At 44.9% G+C, this 22008-nt stretch overlaps 1 protein-coding gene across 3 annotated transcripts in view; it reads right to left on the bottom strand.

The window, feature by feature from the left end:
• Window positions 1–1197: 1197 nt before the first annotated feature.
• Window positions 1198–22008, bottom strand: part of Asxl1 (ASXL transcriptional regulator 1) — a 71608-nt gene continuing 50797 nt past the window's right edge. For 2 of the 3 annotated variants that reach the window (XM_041670330.1, XM_041670333.1), the window contains exons 5-13: window positions 15110–15230; window positions 14937–15034; window positions 13164–13257; window positions 12592–12744; window positions 11044–11207; window positions 10855–10951; window positions 8114–8219; window positions 6772–7411; window positions 1198–6002 (exon numbers count right to left, since the gene is read on the bottom strand). In XM_041670330.1, coding sequence (XP_041526264.1) covers window positions 3126–6002; window positions 6772–7411; window positions 8114–8219; window positions 10855–10951; window positions 11044–11207; window positions 12592–12744; window positions 13164–13257; window positions 14937–15034; window positions 15110–15230 — 4350 coding nt within the window. In that variant the 3' untranslated portion in view covers window positions 1198–3125. The remainder of the gene's footprint in view (window positions 6003–6771; window positions 7412–8113; window positions 8220–10854; window positions 10952–11043; window positions 11208–12591; window positions 12745–13163; window positions 13258–14936; window positions 15035–15109; window positions 15231–22008) is intronic. The other variant, XM_041670331.1, reaches the window with a different exon arrangement.

Below are 22008 nucleotides of genomic sequence, written 5' to 3' on the forward strand. Positions count from 1 at the left end.
TAGCTGTCCTGGAACTCTGTAGACCAGGCTGGCCTCAAACACACAGAGACCTGCCTACTTCTGCCTCCTGAATATAGGAATCAAAGGCCTGCATCACCACTGCACAGCAGAAGCTCTAGTTCATCCAGAGCATGTTAGCTGACCAGAAAGACATCATGTATACCTTGTGCTTTCCTTAGCTTGGTTGTCCAATCTCAGCGCTGCACCAGACAGCTATAGAGTGAGGCTGAACACTGGGTGCCATCTCATAAGCTGCCTGGCACTGCCACCTCAGCACAGCCCACAGGCCTGGATCCTGAGCCCCCTCTGAGGCGATGGTGAAGCGTGATAGCAGCTACTTCAACTCTCAGGTTTGTGGAGCTGTTAATCCTGGCTTGGCATTAAGTACCTCCCAGGTGACAAGCGTGCTAATCACTCCATGTCGATACAACTAGCACCCACATTTGGGCAAGACAGTGGCAGGTAAAGTGCGATGTTATGTTCAAGCCCACAGAGTGTTACGTGATACAGCCCATCCTCTGCCTCATATATGATACAAGTGACACGATCTGTCCCCAGCAGAGTCTAAACTGAAGACATGAGGGACGACTAGACATGGTAGCATGCACAGAGGCATGAGAATAAATCTTCACCAGCAGGGGCTTACATCACACAGTAGAAATGTTCAACAGGAGCTAGAAAACTTGTGCTCAAGCGCCCATGACTCTCCCATTCACAGATATTATGCTTAGGCTCACTCCCATCACCTCAATTCTGCTTAGTTATGTTTGAATACAATCATAAAATCGTGCACTTGGGCACTCCTGAAGTAGTTACTCCTGGAGCACCGGGCATCCTTCAGGCTGCTCAAGCAGCAGTGACCCTGAATCGTCTCACACTATGACAAGGTCAGGACGAGTCACTGCCAGGAGGTTACCAATCATGGGAACCCATATGGAGATCTCCATTTGAGGCAGGTGGTTTGAATGAGTTCCTGGAAGGAGGAAGTAAGCCCTTTAAAGTTCCCATCACTTCTATTAGCTTTCTGGTTCTACTACACCCAGTGGAAATGCTCATCAAATCAAGAGATCAAAGACCAGTGGAGCTGCCAATTCATTGTGCAAAGGATCCATCAAGAGGACCCTGTCCAGCTCTTACTTTACCAAACCACCCCATACTAACAGGCAGCCACAGAGGACAGGGAGACAAGTACGGGTTGTACAGGTTTATTTTTTCCAATACCAATGAGACATACAAGAGCAGCGCTTTTCTGAGCAGTCCCATGGACCAGACCATTGTCAAGTTTCACTTCTGAGACGGCAAAGGTCTTAGAAGAAGACTGGACACGCTTGGCTCCTGCTCCTGGTCTTTGGTAGAAGAGACTTATGAGCACACAACATGAACTCGGCCAATACTGAATCTGTATCCCATCACTATCAGCTCCTCACTCACACTTGATGGACACCCTTCCCCCAAAAGACAGTCACCTCAGATGAAATGGAGGGGCAACTTACAGAGAAAAGTGAAATTCGCTCAAGGCACACAAATTTTCATACTTCATACAGTAGCACTCACACAGGAGACAGCTAAATTAAACAAGGGCTCCCAACTTTCAAGTGAAGATACAAGAAACGGCAGGGACTGGGATGAGGCCAGACAAATTCTACTTGATGGAAACGTGTTAGGAGAGAGGCAGGCAGCAGGCATGGCTTTGTTCCCCTGAAATCTGTCAAAAGTAAGTCAAAAGGAGCCTAGCGATCCCCAATATTGCTTTGACAGGTGACGACCTTGGAGCCAGATCCAAAAGGCCTGTCTGGGGGCCGCCCAAGGAACTCACCCATGAATCCAGAAGCACTGAACACTGGTGATGGTGATTTGTCATATATGGCAGCGGAGCAGCCACTCAAGGCTGGAAGAGAATAGATACAAGGAACAAGACATGTCTGCTCAGTGGTGTGTGAGCAGCTGTCTGTGGCGCTGGAGGCTGTGGGAGATTCCCTGGTGACAGGTGACAAGGCACAGGGCCAACCATAGGTCACAAGTCAGTAACTTCCTTCTCACATCAGACAGCAGCACAGCACTCAGTGGCTCTGACAATTGGTGCACAGAAGTAAACAACACCATTTTAATCAAGGGTGCTGAAGACGTAAAATAAGGAAGAGATGGTCATGTTCTCTGTACAATACATCCATTTACAGAATTGGCCGGTACTGTGTACAACATATAAATACAAGGTAAAACATTAGAGGTGCATAGAGCATACTTACAGAAGCCAAAAAGTTCACTTTATACATCCAAGAATAGAGTTAAAAATATAAAAATAAGAAACAAGACTGCTTGGAAATGTAAAATGACTTTCACATACACAGGTGCATGGGTGCCCACTCCCACGGTCAAATGTGACGGGGTGGGTAGTAAGCAGGAGTCCCCTGCAAACATCTGTACAGTTGACTCTCGAGGTCTACAGATAGCATTTCCATAGCAGACAGCCCTATTTCCATACCCCATTGTTCAAGAAGGGCTATTCAAGCTTCCAAAAGAATCTGTGGATCCGTGGGTTACAGACAGATAAAAGTTCCAAACTGGGTAAAGCACCAGAACCAAAGGTCAACTTGGCTCCATCAACTGGCAAATGACAGAAATATGACATCAAGATCAGCAGGTGTTTGATCCCCTGGTGGGCAATGACGGAAGTTACTTTAACCCTGTGTGGCTTCTGCAACCATCAATTCCCCAAGCAAAGTAGCAGAAGATGGCAGGGAGGGGCAGTGGAAGACTGACATTCCTGCTCAGTTCAGGTAGGTGAGTTCCATCTATGGAGAACCCAACCTTCCTGCTTCAATTTCAAGTCCATCTGGGTGTCAGACAGGTTGCCCTGCCACACTACACTGCCTGACTCCAAGAGGGTTAGGCTGGCTGGTTGTGGGCAACCACAAGTCCACCCGGCCCCTTGAAAACCCTCCCAGCAAGACTAGAAGGGTGTCAAGTGACAGAGCGCTCAAATACTATAAATTTTAAGGGAAGGCAAGACTTATCTTGCCTAGAGATAGTTCTTTATAGCAAGGATATTCTGTATACAGATTTAAGATCAACCATTATTAAAATACACACACTAAGTGTACAATGTTTCCAATGGCCATAATTTATTATCTCACCACAAGGCACAATACACAGAGCTTTGAGGGTCCAATGCAGTCATCATGGCAGAATGCTCCACAGCCTTGGCACATGATCATGGCTTTCAGGCTGCATGCACACTGGAGAGATATGCTTTCCACTGCACTGCTGTCAGTGAACATTTGCAGGGAGAGTGATGCAGTGTGGCCTGCACCAAAGCTGGCTTTGTGGCTCAGCTGCACCACACTGCCAGCAAGGCCTTTGGGAAAGGTAGCAGAGCTGGAGGAGTAATTAAAGCTGGTGGGACTCAGCTGGAGTTTAGAGAACTTCCCATACAAAGCCTGCTTGATGTTGAGTTGGGAGGGGATGGAAGAAGGCTCCAGGGGCTGACTTAGCCCTTTCCCTGGCTCTCTGGGTAATTTCCAGAAAGGCAGGTCTACAACAAAAGGCATCCCTTGCAAATGACCCACTAGTTCCAGAGGACTATACCCTGCAGCTTTTCTATTCTCTGCATCTGCTTTAAGGGGACCCCTTGAGAATATCTGCTCAGTCTTGATGCCACCAGGAGAATCAGGCGATGGCTTTGGCGTCCAGTCTTCCCTTGCAGTCTGTATGCCACCAGATACTGAGTTTTTGCTTGGTTCTATCTTCCTACTGGGAAAAACTGGAGGGACCTCAGCAGGTAGTGGTGTCTGCTCCTCAGACCTGGGGCACTGAAGGGTGGGAAATGTATTCCTAGGACCAAATAGTTTCTTCTCTTGACCACCAGCATTGTTCTGATTACTCAGGGTCCTATCTGTCTGCTCAGGACCAAAGGAGAGGCTCACATTTGCAGAGGAGAAACATGGCACTTCGGAGGTAGTGTGATTCCCGGGACACTGGCCTGGGGCAGTACCAGGATCACTGCCTTGGGACTGGGAATGGGCTTCTTTCTGCTCTTCACAACGGAAAGAAGAGAAATGATCTTTGGAATCTATTTCTTCCAGGTTGCCAGAGGAGGGTGTCAGTTCTGCCACTGGATGCTGGGAGTCTAAACTTGGAACCATTTTGGCAATCTTCTGGGGCATTCCAAGAGCCTGGGAGGCTTTTGCCCTTCCAAGACCTGCATAGCACTGGGCTAGAAGAGACTCCTTCCAAGCCAGTGCAGAACCAGGGCTGCTTCTGGCAACTAGGTGATTGTCTTCCCCAGTATCTTGTACAGCACCTCTACCCTGGCTCTGCTCTCTAAGTGGCAGCTGGGGGGATTCTGGCTTGCTGCCTCTATGACCTGGAGGAAGAACTTTTTCCAGAGGTAAGTTACCATGCAGCAGGTGCATCACAAGAGGGTTGGTAACCTCCACTGAAGAAGCAGGCTTAGGTGGGCACATGAACCTGGGCTGGCACTCAGTACTGGACAGCAGCAGGGACTCTGAGATCTTGTGTGGGACTGCACATACTCTAGACACCCAGCTCTGAGAAGCTGCTATCCCTTCTGTCCTTCTAAGCACACTTAGGTTACTGCTCACCTTGGACAGTGAGACATATGAGTCCCCATCCTGCTTTTCATTCCTGCCCACCAACAACCCCTTTGCCACTGTGGTTTCACTTGGATCAACCTCACTGTCCTCAGTGAGGTGGCCTTCCAAATCAGAGGCTGTATCTGTGGACTCGTTGTGAGGACTGGGTGTTGCAGAGATGCCATTCATCTCCAGCCTTTCAAGGTCTACTTGCTCACTGTCACTGCGAGCACTGGCCACGGTTCCTGGAGGAGGTGCTGTCCAGAGTGAAGCGCAGCTCTCAGGGTGGGGCACACTTTCTGTAGCTGCCAACTCCCCAGGCATGGCAGAAATGAGGGGAACAGCTCTTTTCCACTCTTCTCCATCCCGGGGCTCCAGAAATGGTGCATTTTCTCTGGATTCTGACTCAGAGTCTTTCACTACATCATAATTTGACAGAATGGGTACCCAGGAGGCAGCACTGCCAGATGTAAAAGCCTCAGTTTTCAAAGATTCTTGTTTATCACTTTCCCTTAAGAGGGGGCCTGTGTCACCAAGTCCTAATTCATCATCAGCATGTTTATCCTCTAGGTACTTAGCCAATGACAATTCAGATATAAAAGCAGGTGTCACATTTACAAGCTCTTCCACACTGGGAATATCATCAAAGGCCTGATCCTTTCCTCCTCCTACATCTCCCACCAGAGACTGCACAGGATTCACTGAGGGGACAGCGCATCCTTCATCCTCACTACCCCTCTCCAAGGAAGGGGTACCAGACTTGCACTCAGTTCTACCATCTAGAAGCAACTTAGGCTGCTCTGATAGCTTCTCAGCCACTGGAGTCTGGGAGGACAGTGGTGGCAAAGCTTGGGACGGCTGGTCTCCAGTGGGAGCAATAGGGGGTTGGGAGGCATCTTCCAGCCCACTTGTAAGCACACCTGGGGCCCTCTGCAACAGGCAGCACTCCTCCTTTCTGAGAGAAGCCAAGTTCTCTCCTCTGGCTCTGGGCATGACAGCTTCAGCTGGAGTGTGCTCTTCACTCAGAGGACAAGGCGGCAGTAGTTGTGTTCGCTGTAGATTTGGCGCACCCTTTCCAGAGGTGCTTGGGGCTCCCCTGGGCTCAGAGTGGTCACAGGCCTCACCACCATCACCACTGCCGCCGCCTCTGCCACCTCCCTCATCGATGGCCCCACTGCTACCTCCACCCGGGCCACCCCCCCCTCCGATGGCAGTGGTGGCCGCCTCTCGATGGCAGTGGTGGCCTCTCGCCCCTCGGGCCTGCAAAGCACGGGCTTTAATGTCTGCAAGGGTCCTGGCACCAGTCCAACCCCGGCAGGAGGACTCCGTGATGGGGACGATCCGGGGGCATATCTGGTAAGTGGGCCGACCTTTAGCCACCCAGGGTGGTTTGATACGTGAAAGTTGAATCTGTAAGAAGCATAAATAGCAGTTTTAACAGGGTGGTATGAACTAGGAAGTACATAGCAAAACTGGAACATAAGTTATCTTAGAGGTCATGGCCTAGAAAACTCAGTTTCCTAAAAATTAAAATAATCATAGTCAAATGGCGACCCATGACACCACTTCATTCTGAGCAGGCTCTACTAAAGAGCTATTTATGCCGCATTAAAATCTCCCCATCTTTCTCCCTCCTTCGAAATTTGTTTCATTTATTAATTGCGCATACGCAGTATACATGCCACAACCACATGTGGAGGTCAGTGGACAACTTGTAGAGTTAGTTTTCTCCTTCTGCCCTGAGTCCCAAATCTAGGTCATCAGGTTTGGCAGCAAGCTCCTTTACTCACTGATACAAAGTTTTACCCAAGCTGGCTTTGAACTGGTAGCAATCCTCCTACTTTCGCTTTCCAAGTGCTGGGATTGTATGGGTGAGCCAGTAAACACACTTTTCAAATTTAATTTCTAAATAGGCCTTGTGACACATAATAAAACAGTAAAAACTTCAGAGGATTTGGACCTCAAGATAATTTTAATCAAAGTGAAGAAAAGAAATGCATCGTCCTAAGTCGGTCCCGGAGAGCTTTCTCACAGAAAGTTCCGTACCCCATGTAATTCATGCCAGGGCCTGAGGGCCTCTGCTCTTGCCCTTCTCCCTGCCCCTGATAAAAAGCTTCACAATCTCATGACCCTCAAAAGAAATCTGGCACTTGGGACTCTAGGTACCAAATTCTCTTACCCGGATGGGCGGGACTTTGGGCTCCTCTTTAGTGGGCTGTGGCTTTTCGGTGTGAACACTTTCAATTGTGTTACGAAAGGACTGACGATCTTCAAGCCGGGGCTTCTTTTCGGGAAAGGACGTGGAGGCTGACGGCTCAAAGGATTTCCTCTTCTGATCCTTTGTCTCTTGAGCCACAGTGTCCTGAGGTAAGCTAGGGATTCTGTCTGGAGATGTAGAGGTACATGCTAAACTGTCTGTTTCTGCTTGGATCCGGGAAGTCACAGGTTCACTGGGACACTTAGGACCCTCCTGTCTGGATACTGTGGAGGACACATCCGGTCCAGGGGGACTGTTCATCCCTTTTGAGTCAGTCTTAGCATCCCCATCTTTGGAGAGTAAGACATCTGGTGCAGAATTTGCATCCTTAGCAACCCCTGCTTGTTCTGGCTCCTGTTTTTTGTACAGATTCCTTCTGGATCTGGTTCGGAGATCGGGCCGAGAACGTTTCTTAAAGTGCCCATCCCGTTGACGTGTAGTGGGCCCACGCTGCCCACGCTGCGGCCGTGCTGATTCTCTTGGGACACACAATCCACTCTTGGTTTTGGTCTCCTCCTGGCCCACTTTTTGCTGCAGTGATTCTTCTTTGCTCAAACCCAATCTGCAAATCAAATTCACACCATCAATTATAGGCCAGAAAGTGCATATCTTTGTTTTTATGAACAATATGTACCTCAGATAACTTAGCTAGAATGAAAGAAATTTGCATGGCACACAGCACTAATCCCAGAACTTCACCGTGGATAGCATTTAAAAAAAAAATGAGTCAAGCCACAGTCACCTCCATGCTTTTTTGTAAATACTACCTTCATTCCTTAGTATCCAGGACATCCTGCAGATGCCAAAATCCAAGAATGTCTAAGTCCCTTAGACAAAACAGCATATTTGTAATATAACCTACTTGCGTGCTCCTGGATACTTAATTTTTTTGTTTTGTGATGCTAAGAATCCAATCCATGGCCTCCCACATGCCAGACAACCACTCTGTCTTCCCATCATAGGTTTTAAAAAAATGAACTCACTTTATATTGTCCAGGCTTGCCTTGATCACTTGACTTGGGTTAAGCCCATCTCAGCCTCGAGTACCTACGTCTCCTAATCATCTGCAGACCCAGTTTCACTGTTGACATGGCAGTTGTTAAGCTGTGCTGATTAATGCATACTCTCAAAAGTCGCAGTTTCCCCTTACACAATCTCAACTAGTTTGTTGAATCTATGCCTACAGAAGCTGCAGATATGGACGCCAACTGTCTCTGTCCCCGCAAAATGCCCAGACCAAAACTCCTAGCACTCAGCGCCTTACTTCTGTCCATAGTAGTCTTCAAAGAACTTTTCCTTCCACTGTTCCACCTTCTTCTCCTTTTCCATTTCCTGCCTTATCCTGACTTGCATCTCGTGAGTAAATTCACCTAAAGAGAAAAGTGACTTCCAGTTAGTAAATTCTGGACACTAACATATCTGTCCTACAGAAATCCAAGTCTTCTGGTTCTAAAACAAGCATTTTGTTTTTGTTTTTCTCCCTGTGATTGTTACTGCTGGTGAATTGGAAACTTACTTTCTTAAAAGAGAAATTAGAATTTCCCTGCCTGTCTTGGGGGTACAGACTCAGAGATCCTAGATAAGGAAGTGACGTTGACTGTCCCACATTTTGTTGTTTTTTGTGTCGTGTACATGCACAAGTATACCTACCTATGTGCCCATGCAAACATGTAGAGGGCAAAGGAAAATTCTTGGCAGGTATCAAAGTTGGTTTCTTTGTTTTAAAGCTTTCTTTCTACTCCTATGTCTCTGAGTGTGTGCCATGTGTGCATGCAGATGCCTACTGAGCCCCTACATCGAACATGGGTGTCCAAAACCAAATGCAGTCTCAGAAGAGCAGGGTGTATTCTTAACTGCAGAGTCATCTCTACCCAAATACAGGGTATTTTGTTTGAAATAAGGTTTTCCATTGGCCTGGGATTAACCACTTAGGTTAGGCTATTTGGTTAGCAAGCACATCTCCACCTGCCCAGTGCTGGACTGATGACTGTCACTGAGCGGCAAGAGGCTACCACACAGTTTTGTTTTGTTTTGTTTTGGTGTGGGGAGGGGGAGTTGGTTCTAGAATCAAAAATCAGGTCTCCATGCTTACATGGTAAGTATCTTACCAGTGGTCCCACCTCCTCCAGCTCCTACCAGGCAGCTTTAAAAGGAACATAACTCCTGTATCTATCAGTGGCCCTCTCACAGCATGACACTGATCAAAACAATAAACAAATGAGAAAAATCTCTCTCTCTCTCTCTCTCTCTCATTATGTGTGGAGTGTTCTGCCTGGACACTACGAAAGAGGGCACCACATCTCATTATAGATGGTTGTGAGCCACCATGTATGTGGTTGCTGGGAACTGAACTCAGAACCTCTGGAAGAGCAGCCAGTGCTCTTAACATCTGAGCCCAAAAGAACCATTCTTGCTTCATTTATTTATTTATTTTGTTTTTTTCGACACAGGGTTTCTCTGTAGCTTTGGATCCTGTCCTGGAGTTAGCTCTTAGACCAGGCTGGCCTCGAACTCACAGAGATCTGCTTGCCTCTGCTTCCCAAGTGCTGGGATTAAAGGTATGCACCAACATCATCTGGCTCCATTCTTTCTTCTTATATAGAAAAAGTTACCACTGCAGACCTGAATACTTACTTGACTCTGAGTCGGCCCATCTGGTGGCTTCTGGGAACCTGGATTTCAAGTACTCTTACTACCCTAACTGATGAGTTGTGCTGCTCAACAGAGCTATCCATGCTAATGACACCTGCTTTCCTCTTATATTAATAGCTCTTGATAAAGAAGATGGTGAAAAATGAGTGCACGGTTTCCTTTTAGGACTAGCAACGGTTACCAACAGAATTACCCCAATAAAATCCTGTGTGCCAGGGCTTAGTGGTTGAGAGTTTGGTTCTGAGAATTCCTATCAGATGATTCCAACTCCAGTCACTCCAGCTCCGGGGTCTAACACCTCTGGCCTCTGCAGGCACCTGGACTCATACACACATATCCATATACACAAACATACATACATTAAAAGAAAAAAATCCTGGGTACCAAGCCTTTAACAAACTTCCCTGGTAGACATTTTCACACTGAGATATTCATTTGTCCTGTTTGACTCCGCAGAAAGGACTTCTGAAACCTATGCCTGGCATCTTACCCGTGTGCCTTCTCCCATTGCTGATTTTTCTTTATATTATTTTGCTGTAATAAATGCCAGTTCTGCACATAAACTCTCAATAATAATAAAACCCAGGGGTAATTTTGGGATCTTCTCCCCCACATTTAGCATGAAGCTACCATAGAAAACTAAATTAAGAGACGCTAACATGTACTCTAAGTGACTATGACAAGAGGAGAGCATGGTGGCATTGAGTATGTCACCTTGGAGTGCTTTCTTCCACACATCTACATAATGCCATTTACCAGAAGGTATACATATAGATAGTATTAATGATAAAAAGAACATGTAGAAAGGATATCCCTAATATGTTGTGTTTTCAGAGCAGTGTATCCTATTAATAACACCATATTTATTAGTACTGTGAGTAAAGCCTGCCTTACATTAATAATCTTTGAGAAAAAAAGAGTAATAAAAATTAGCACTTGGATCTTAGGCAAAAGCCTAAGAAGTAATAGTGCTTACATTGTTGTTTAGCGTAATACGTATGGCTGTTTTGTCTGCATGTAAATCCGCGCACCGTGTACATGCCTAGTACCTCAGGAGGAGGCCAGAAGAGGACATAAGATCTAAGAAATAGAGTAATAGACAATTCTGAGTTTCCATGTAGGTGCTGGGAATTGAAACTGGGTTGGAATAGCATTTTTTTTTTTTGAGACAGGTTTTCCTGTGTAGCCCTGCCTATCCTGGAACTGAGAGATCTGCTTGCCTCTGCCTCCCAAATGCTGGGATTCATGGAGTTCACTGCCACCACCCGGTGGCAGGCAACATTCTTAACCTCAGAGCTACAAAATCCCACACACAGCAGGCATCTGAAGCCACGTGTGATGGAGTCTACTCACCATCAGCAAGGCGCTCCCGCCAGCTCTGAGCTGCATGGGTGAAAAACTCGTTATTGAGTGCACTGCTGCTGAGGCGCAACAGGCCATCTGTCCCCACCTAGGGGGCAAGGGACAAAATGAAAATAGTAAGCAACTGCAGAAAACAGGAGCCCGCCTAGACAGAGACCAAGAGGACCCGTGCACTGGCACCTGTCTGTCTACTTCAGGCAGAAGGAAGAGGAGTTGCTGCTGGAAGTGCGATGGCAGGGCATGGAAGGTCCGAGAGTTTATCAGAGCACGGAGGTTGGTATTGACAAGAATGGATCCAGGTGTCTCAAAATCTACCTCTTCCCCTCTGTTGCGCTTCATCTGACCTGCAGTTTTGGAAGTAAGGGTATAGATTTTCAGCTTAAACAAAAAATAAATAAACAAAATCAAAATCCTGAGACTACTCAGGCTTGCCTCCTCCAGGATCAAAGCCTAAGGAAGACACTTTCCCCAAGAAAAGCAGATAGGGGTTGGAGAACAAGCTTCACAAAGTCAAACTGGAGAAGCAAATCTAGTCAGTATACTACAGAAACACCTACAAAGAAGGCTTTGTGAATGAGGTATGTTCTACAGGCAGACATGTACTAAGGGTTATTAAAAGCCAAGTGAAGGGTCATACTTCTTTGAAGTATGTAAACACTATTTTTATTTGAAAAAAAATCACTATATAAGAGACCTGGAGATCTTGGATTACGTACTGCTGCTAAAATGCAAGTGCATCAAGAGAGTAAAGGCACCGGGCGGTGGTGGCACACGCCTTTAATCCCAGCACTCGGGAGGCAGAGGCAGGCGGATCTCTGTGAGTTCGAGGCCAGCCTGGTCTACAAGAGCTAGTTCCAGGACAGGAACCAAAAGCTACGGAGAAACCCTGTCTCGAAAAATCAAAGAGAGTAAAGGCTCATTTCCACTTAGGAATGACACATTCTAACTTTCAGAATCCATAGCTATTCTTCTTACAATGATTTCATACAGCCCAACTACAAAATGACCATAGATAGCAGGGTGGGTTGGTCTTTATTTCTTTCTTTCCTCCTTCCTTTCTTCTTCCTTCCTCCCTTTCATCCACCCATCCATTCATTTTTTTCACCCCGGAGACAGGGTTTCTCTCTGTAGCTTTGGTGCCTGTCCTGGAACTAGCTCTGAAGATCAGGCTGGCCTCAAACTCATAGAGATCCACCTGCCTCTGCCTCCAAGTGCTGGGATTAAAGGTGTGCGCCGCCACCACCCGGCGCAGGGTGGGTTTCTTAAAACCAATCCTGAAATAGCAAATGGCATACTAGTCTTACAGATGGCCATACTGAGTTTGTTTGCATGCTCCAAATTCAACACACGTTCCCACTCAAGACAATGCCTAGGCTAAAATAACACAGTGTCTGTCTGCATGTCGAGTATAAGCAGAGAAGGATGCTACACCCTGCAAAAATGGACATGGGGATCCTACACGAAGAGAGCAATTCAAACACTTATGAAGCAGGTATGGACCAGACAGCACAGGGACGGACAAGAAGCTATGTGACTATTTCTGCCTACAGGAGTTTACTCACATGAAATAATCAAAACATAAGGAAAAACACCAAACAAAAAACAGCGGGTCACCCAAGAAGTAAAATTAAACTGAAAGAGAAACTGGAGAAGAAGATAGCATCTTTTTACATTCAGGCCTGCAGGAGGCTCTCTTAAAGGCAGAGAAACATATGGCAACGCACTCACCTGTAGCTGGTTTTCGGAAGCCTCTCAGGAGTGGGGAAGGATCCCGGGTGACCTCAGCCTGACCTCGAATAGCAGTGCTGCCCAAGGCCAGAGAGCTGCTACTGCTGCTAGAGGGGCTGCCGCTCTCACCATCGGCATGGCGGCTTGAGAACCCTGAGGGCACAGCATCCCACTGGTCAAAAGCATCACAAACTATACCTATCAGACAAGCTTAGTTCTCCCAACTCTCCCTGATATGCTCTGGCTCCCAGTCCTTGGCTAGCAGAGACTACCACCTCATGGCGTGGCATTGAAGTATCACTAAAGAACACCAAAACACAGCTTTCATGCCAAATTACAAAGCATTGGCAAAGTCATCATCAGATGTTCAGAGCTGACCCTGGAGGTGAGAGGAGGGTGTATGGAAGAACCCAACACAAAGCCCTCACCACAATAATAAATACACTGCCTTCCTGGGTTTTCATGGACTCAACAACTCTACTGCTATCATACTGCTAAGTCAAAAGCTGCTGACCCAGCCTGGTCTTCAGAACCCTAGGAAAAAGTACCACAACTATTAAGGCTACACATACCTGATGCAGATTCCACGTGGGCCCCGTTTACCTTCAGAGGAGTCAGGACAACACGAGGCAGCATGACCCCCGTCTTTTTCTTTTGTTTATTTGCCTGTGTTCCCAGGAGGGATTTAAAAGAAGAAAGGAGTCACCCACAGTGCCACTACCGCACTCTTTGGCTTTGTATTACTCATTCACTTTTGAATTCATGTGAAGGGTTAGTGATATGGGCCCAACAGCTAAAGGCACTTGCTGTACAAACCTGATGGCCTTTGTTCTATCCCAAAATCCAACAGGGAAGAAGAGAACTGACTCTCCAAAGTTGTCCTTTAATTTCCACAAACTGGTAAGTGAGAAACACACACTTTTTTTTTTTTTTTTTGAGACAGCCCTAGCTGTCCTGGAATGCTCTTGTAGACCAGATTTGCCTCGAACTCACAGAGATCCATCTGCTGCTGTCTCCCAAGTGCTGGGACTAAAGGTGTGCACCACCACCGGCTTTAAGCTTTACAGTAGGGTCTGGAGAGATGGCTTAGCAGTTAAGAACACTGGCTTCTCTTCCAGAGTATCAGGGTTTGATTCCCTGTACCCACATGGCAGCTATCAAGCATCTCCAAGTCCCAGTTCCAATGTATATGATTCCTTTTTAGGTCCTACTCCAGACCATCCATATATATATACATAAAACATAAATACACTCAAGCAAAACAATCAGATGCATAAAATAAAAAGAAATAAATCTTTAAAAAAAAGAGTTCATATGCACACAAACTTCCCAGGCAACATTAATACAGGTATAAGCCAATATCAATGCACCAAGCACACCCTTCAGCTGATTTACAAAAAAAAGAAAAAAAATTATATACCATTGTTCCCATTCTATAGATAAGGAACTTGCCACAACTGGAAATAATAGGGGGCTGAGAATAGAGCTCAGTGGTAGAGTGTTTACCTAGCTTGCACAAAGCCCTGAAGTCAATCCCCAGTACTGCAGAAGAAAAGTAAACCGCTGCCTCTGAAGTTCATGTTCTCATACTCTCAATGCACTGTAACATGTTCCTGCACATTTACAAACACGGTATAAGTACGAGCAGGATGAGATAACTATGGTGGCACATATCTGTAATCAAAGCCCTTAGGAGTACCTAGGAGACAGACAGGAGGATCAGGAGTTCAAGGCCATCATTCGCTACATAGCAAGTAAGACTAGCCTGAGCTATATGAGAGCTGAGGAAAACAAAAAAGGAGGAAGGAAAAACTTAATTACAGCACCATGGTGATAATGCACCCTTTAATCCTAACACTCAGGAGGCAGAGGGAGGTGGATCTCTGAATTTGAGGCCAACCTGGTCTACAGAGTGAGTTCCAGGACAGCCAGGGCTACACAGAGAAACTGTTTTGAAAACCCAAAATAACAACACCACCACCATCAACATAATTACCTAGATACTACTCTCAGGCCTAATATGCAGTTCCCTACAGCCTGCTTCTAAAAATGTTACCAGGAGTGGTGTATGGTAGTATCTATCTTTAATTCCAGCACTGGGAGGGCAGAGGCAAGCAGATTGCTCTGAGTTCAAGACCAGCCTGGTCTACATAGCCAATTCAAGGCTAGCCAGAACTACACAGTAAGACTCTGTTACAAAATGAAGTAAAATGCTGTAATAACCAATTTTCCTGTCTCCTTTCTTCAACCATATGTTCTGACATCTGCTGAAGATGAAAGAACCCTGTTATGTGTCTGCTCTCACCAACCCACTCTCTTATCCTGTCACCAATACGCCCCATTACCTGTGAGGAAGCCCTGTGGCTGTCCCTGGGATTGGAAAGGGGACGGCTCTGAGACTCTGTAGAACAGGATGCATTTGACGATGTTTCGTCCAGAGATACTGGAAGATAAGGAAACAACAGTTTAGTCCCTAGGAACCACCTGGTCTCCTCCCGTCTCTTGCTCCAGCACTTACCATCATTTTCACCACTCACAGTGCTGGTTTCATTAGACCCACAGCTTTCCACATCAGCCGAGTCCTCTGGTTCTTCTCCATCCACTGCAGTTACATTTCGAGACCACTGCACAGCATCCTTCTGTTAAAGTTAAAACTCAGGTGAACAAAACCTTTCAAATCCACAAGCACATCGCACATTCCTAAATATATTTCTTTGAGTCTCAAATCCAAGAAAACTCTTCTTACATAAGAGTTTTTGGGGTCCTTGACCTTTCAACCACTGTGTGTTCACTGAAGTCAGCTTGTTTCTGATAGTCTGGGCTCTGATTCTGTTTTCAAGAAGCTAAGAGGATTGATATACTCATTTCCTCTTGTCTCCCAGCATTTGCAATCATTACAGGATGCAGAGGGAAAAGGCCAGAAAAACCCAGACGTTTCTCCACAGGCTTAGATCAGTACCAGTGCCAATCCAATGCTGGATCCTGTGGGAGTTCAGACAATGGGTCACCTGAGATACAGAGGCCAAGAAGAGGGGCCAAGGTTTGGTCAAAGCTTCAAGGACATAGCTTAAGTTGTCTAAACTGTTTTTAAAGCTGTCTAATCTATTATGGGGTGGAAAGAGCTACTAGTGTGCACATGCAGGTCAGAGGACAGCTTTGTGGAATTGGTTCCCTCCTTCCACGTTTTACATGGGTTCTGGGGATTGAACTTAGGTCATCAAACTCAAATGGCAAGAACCGCAAGCCACTGAGCCATCTCACAAGCAGGCTCTTAAGTTGAGTTTTAAAGAAGCCAGCTACAGGCAGACGGGTGGGCCAAAGAAACATAGGGGAGTTCTAGATACTGGGAAGAGTAAATACGTCAAAATCAATACCTAGATTTCAGTAGGGATATGGAGAACTGTGTATACAAGAAGTGAAGCTAGAGGCAGCGAGAAGACTGATGTGGAACCGCTGTGGAAGAACTGACACTGTGGAGACTATTAACCTTTACATTATAAAAAGCTCAATAGGAGTTAGGAGGAAGGTGTGTGTGTGAATACGATCAAAACATGAAATTCTCATAGTACTAACAAAATGCTATTTTTAAAAGTTTATGAGCCAGGCAGTGGTGGTGCACGCCTTTAATCCCAGCACTCGGATCTCTGTGAGATTGAGGCCGGCCTGGTCTACAGAGCTAGTTTCAGGACAGGCTCCAAAAGCAACAGAGAGAAACCCTGTCTCAAAAACCCAAAAAGAAAAAAAAAAAAAGCTATGCATTTTATTTATGTCTATCTGCATACCAAAAGAGGGCATGAGGTGGCATGGGTCTACAATTACCTACTGTTGTGAGTTGCCATGTGGTTGCTGGGAATTGAATTCAGGACCTCTAGAAGAGAAGCCAGTGCTCTTAACCATTGAGCCGTATTTCTAGGCCCAGAATGTTCCTTTTTTTTAATCTTAAAAAAGAAAACAAAAGTTCACTGGCCAACCTAAACACTCCCAACAGTACTCACTGTATCAGCTCCAGCCCCCCCCCCCCCCAATTCACAAAGAGTTGGTGCTGCCATTCTATGGAGAGGGCAGTACTTCATGGCTTTAATTTTGATCTTCATGTAAACTAAAGATGTTTGTACCAACCTCCCAACTGCTGCAGATGGAACCCAGATCTCAAGAATGTTCGGCAAGCAGCACTCCACCACTGGCCAACACCCCAGCCTTGTTGGGCACTGTTTTTTAATGTCCTCATTAGTTATACCCTGTCTTCCTATTCAGAAGATCAACTTTGTAGAGAGCTTGTTAAATACCACAAACATCTTCAATGCATTTTTTTTGCCCTCACCTATTATTTATCTAAATATTATTTTATACAAATCCTCTATTATGATTTAATTTATTGGTGGGGGCACATACATGTGGGGTTAAGGACAACTTTCAGGATCAGCTCTCTCCTTCCACGTGTAGGTTCTGGGATCAAACTCAGGCCATCATGTTTAGCAATACAAGCCTTTGATCAGGCTCCATAGATGCTTAAACATTTTAAGCATCAACTAAGGTAGAAAGATTGCAGGTTCAAAGCCTGTCTGGGTTACATAGCCAACTCCAAGTCAGGCAATGAGATCCTGCCAATAAATAACTGTAGTAAAACCAACTGGAAAAAAAAAAAAGGAAAAAAAGAACCATCAGCAATAACCATAAAATATGCTTCCACAAGTGAAATATTTAAAAAAAGATAAGCAAAGTCTGGGGAGATTGTGCAGCAGTCAAGAGCATGTACACTGTTCTTCCGGAGACCCAAGTTCAATTCTCAGCACAACTGCCTGATTCTCCATGACACCTGTGGCCTCTGTGGGCACCTGGACATATTTAAGAAAATGAAAATCTTAGGAAGGATTTCCTTTGTTCATGAATCTGATAAACCTTTGTTCAGCAAGAAGCAAGTACTCTCAGAAGGCTAATTCAAGGTTGCTTACTACAAGGAATTAATCTCTAAGAAATGTAAAGACCCTTAAACAGTACATCTGAACCTAGTGTGATGTCAGTCTTACTGCAGCCGGGGTTTGTACTGATGTTCATGTACCATGTTGCCACCACCAAGGCCATGGGGATGCCTGGGGTCTGGGCTGTCACCTGTCGCCATTTTGGTGTCTGAGGGTCATGCTGCAGCCAGGGTCATACAGAACTGAATGCCTGCACTACCATAGATGCCATGTCTGGGCCCATGGCCCTACTGTAGCCAGGGTCTGTATTGATGTCTGTGGCTCTTGATACCACTGAAGGCCATGACAATGCCAGGGGACTGGGCTGCCACCTGGGGCCATGCCAAACTGCATGGCTTGTGCCCTGGTGACATCAAATGCCACATGGAAACCTGGAGGTCTAGGCCATAACCTGTAGTCTTGCTGACACTGGAGGGCCATGCTGCCACTGAAGCCACACCAACCTGGGGCCACAGTGCTGTCTTGGCCAGGGTCTGTGCTGATATCGTAGCTACTGATAATGTCGAAGCTGTGCCAATGCTGGGGTCTGGGCCACCACCTGGGACCGTGCCAATCTGAGAGGCCTGTGCTTCCACTTGGGGCCATGGTGACATCTGAACCCAGATGACCGGTGAAGACATCTGTGTCCAAGGTCCTACCACAACCAGAATCTGTGATCCTAAAACAATCAGGTTCCAAGGCCTGTGATGTCACATGTCTAGGTTGCATCCTGTGGCATGTTGGTATCTGAGGACCTTGTCGCTGCCACATTGGGCCATGGTGTCGTCCAGACACAGGCTGCTGCCTAGGGCCATGTCTGAGTCCGTGACCCAGCAGCAGCAAGGCTCTGAATTGATATCCCTGGCTCCTATTACCAAAAAGGGCTGTGTGGATGCCTGAGGTCTGGACAGCCACCAGAGAGCATGTTGGTGTCTGAGGGCTGCCTTGCTGCCTCCAGGGCCATGGTAACACCCAGGTCTAAGCTTCTGCCCAGGGCATGTCTGGGTCTGTAATCCTGAGGTAGCTAGGGTGTGATGATGCCCACGGTCCGTGTTGCCACAGGTATTATAGGAGCCATGCCTGTTTAAATCTGAGGACCACACTGAGCTGGCCCCACCCCTCACTAGCCCTGCCCCTAGCTGGACATTGCAAATGTAGAGCCTCACCCAACCCTTGGCACTTTTGGATAGATGGCCCTTACCAGGAGGAGTGTGGGAGAGCTGGTCGGTCCCAGTGGGCTATTCTCAAGGTACTAATGGATTTTAAGGAACCTCAACATAGTTACTGATTTGCAATATGCATAAGCAGTTGCTTTGCATATTGAAACCACTGAATTTATACCAGATGATACAAAAATTGACCTTATTATTTATTCAGTTACAAGAAATAATCAGGAAGAGGAATCACTCCATATACATAACACATATCTGATCCTATATTGGTATGCCAGGTTCTCTAGCACAAGCTAATGCAGAAATTGATCAATTATCAATTGGAAATGTGAAGGTCTCAGAATTTCATTAAAAATATCATGTCAATAGCAAAAGTTTAAAAAAAGGCTTTTCCATCATGTAGCAAAAAGCCAAGGAAATTATAAGGTAATGTCCTACTTGTTCTTTATATAACCAAACACCATTACCTGCAGGAAGTAACCAAAAGGGTATTCAAAGGAATGAAATCTGGCAGATGGATGCGTTCCACTTTGTAGAATATGGAAAACTAAAATATTTTATAACACATCATTGATACCTAATCAGGTTTTAAATAGGCAACTGCTTTGAGTTTGGAAAAGGTTAATTTGGTAATCACATTTGCTAGCTGTTAGGGCCAATCATGGGTATATCTGTACAAATAAAGACAGAATGCTCCAGAATATGTCTCTAAGAAAGTTAAAGTTTTTTGCTTATTATAATTTAAGGCATATTACAGGTATACCACACAATAAATACTACAGGGCAGGCAGTTAGAGAAAGATCATTATCGAACTCTAAGGGATATGTCAAACAGACAGAAAAGAAAGATAAATACCCCCAGAAATAGATTGTATAATGCTTCAATAACTTTGAATTTACTAAATGCTAATGAGAAAGGAACAACAGCTGCAGAGAGACACTGGATAGTAAGACAAACTATGGAATTAAATCAGCCAGTACACTTTAAAGATGTGTTGATCTCAGAATGGAAACCAGGACATGTTTTATTACACTGGGAAAATTATTTTGCTTTTGTTTCCACAGAAGAAAAGCTATGGATACCATCAAAATTGGTAAGAGATTAGATTTGAACAAGAAACACCCCTTGATTAGAAGACCAAGTTAACCAAACAATATGGCCCTTCAATCTAAACTGACTTCAAAACTAACAAATGCTTTTCATTTGATCAGATACAACTTGCCAAAGGGGATCCTCCCCAAAATTAGGAATGGGGAAGGGTTTTTGTTTTTGTCTTTTCAGGAGAATAAAGGCATCCAACTAATGAATCTGAAGGTCACTGAAGAAAAAAGGACAAACCATCCAAAAGAAAGTCCCAAGAAAAAAGAATAAATTGGTCTATGGGTATTATCACATTTCCAACAGGATAAAATTTCATAATTATTCCCAATGTTTGTTCTGCTGTAATGCAAATGGTCTTTTTGTAGTCCCAGTCCAATTAAAAATTAAAGCCGGCTTTGGAGTTGGAGTGTGGCTCTCTCCTTCTCTAAACGCAAGCATGCTTCTTAGAGTAAAATTTATAATCTCTGTCTCATGTCAGAAGAGCTACCTGATATGGGACAGAAGAAAAAAATTAAAGAACAATTTTATTGCCACTAATCTCATAATCTTTTGGTTCTAAGTTTCTGAAGCTTTTCCTTAACCTGAGATCTGCTGCACATGACATTTAAAATGTTTATGTTTTCTGCAGTGAACCATGAACCAAAACCATGCCTAATAGTGACATCTGAAGTCTCCAAAAGGAGAATGGGGCCCCACAACGATGATTCCACCAGGACTATATTAACATATCTAAACTGAAAAACACCATCTAAAGATCGGTTTTGGACTATAAACTGCTCCAGACATTTTGAGGTGGCTAGCTGAGATGATCCAGCCTTATAGACTACTCTAGCCAGGACTTGAGTCAAGCCCTGTTCTTTCCCATTACGTAGAATGGATTGGACAACAAATGATACAGCTACCTCTCCCAGGACTTGACAATTAACCCAAATTTTTCTTTTCTGGGTCCCCTAAAAATGTCATTGCCCCCAGACAGGAGGAAGTAAATTTAAGAATACGATACCCAATTCCCAAAGGTAGGACAGGTGGCTTTTGGTTGTTCAATGGGTTATGGATATGTCATTGTTCAGGGGGGTGGTAGTTACAAGTTGTTACTGGTTATAGTCAGGAAGAAAAGTTGAACAAAGAGATTAGATTCAGAGTTCTTGTTTTGAAAAAAGAAAAGAAGCAAAGGAGGCGGGGAGGATATAGGTATGATAGGCTATAAGGGTAGATACTGAATCTACTTTGAAAAGAAATAAGGGAAGATATAAAAATAAGATTAAAAGGTAGATTATTGAAACTACTTTTAAACCAAACACTTCAGAGATCTATAGAATATGGCATTTAAAATGTTTTAATAACATAGGTTCTTTTCTTTTTTATGACAATGAGACATATGTCTGCACCTGGCAGCACCAATCTACTTCAGAGAAGATGAGGGGCATTGAAGTAATTCCACATGCAGTTTATTTTCTTTGTGGCAAAGGTGAGCCACTGGGTAAGAAAGTGCTCTTGTCTCAACTGCTGACAGTATGAAGTACAAACTAGACAAGCAGAACACAAAAGAACTTTGCCAAGATAAGGTAGGAGAGCCCTTCAGAATATCCTACTTCACAGAAAAGTCTGTTAGATATGCTAGGCCTATAGACCGAAGATGGATGCCCCAAAGTTGCAGAGGAACCTTGGGTGACTTTCCAGGCAGTCAGCTGTTTATCATTTCTATCTATCTATCTATCTATCTATCTATCTATCTATCTATCTATCATGTATTAGTGTTCTGGGCACCAGATTTCATTATAGATGTGTGTGAGCCACCATGTGGTTGCTGAGAATTGAACTCAGGACCTCCGGAACAGCAGTCAGTTCTCTTAACCTCTGAGCCATCTCTCCAGCCCTGTTTGTCATTTCTCACATGTTTTTGGAAGTTGCTTGCTTGCACTTCTTGCTTACTCAGATAGTATTATTGACTTCTAGAGTCTCTGATGGAGTTGAAAACTTTATAGTTACAGATTTCCTTGTTAACAGATTCAGAAAAGAAATTCACTAAAAAAATGTTAAAGTATATAAGGTTGAGAGACATTAACAGTTTTGGTAACGAAAGTTAGAATAGGAAGTGAATTAGGTACAACTTTTGGACTCACCAAGATAGGATAGATATGGAATATTTTCTCTGAATCTGTCAACTGTTAATGAGCTAAACATT

Source organism: Microtus oregoni, unplaced genomic scaffold (genome assembly GCF_018167655.1).
Source record: "Microtus oregoni isolate MIOR12 unplaced genomic scaffold, Mior012 000020F_ref0000438, whole genome shotgun sequence".
Taxonomy (NCBI): domain Eukaryota; kingdom Metazoa; phylum Chordata; class Mammalia; order Rodentia; family Cricetidae; genus Microtus; species Microtus oregoni.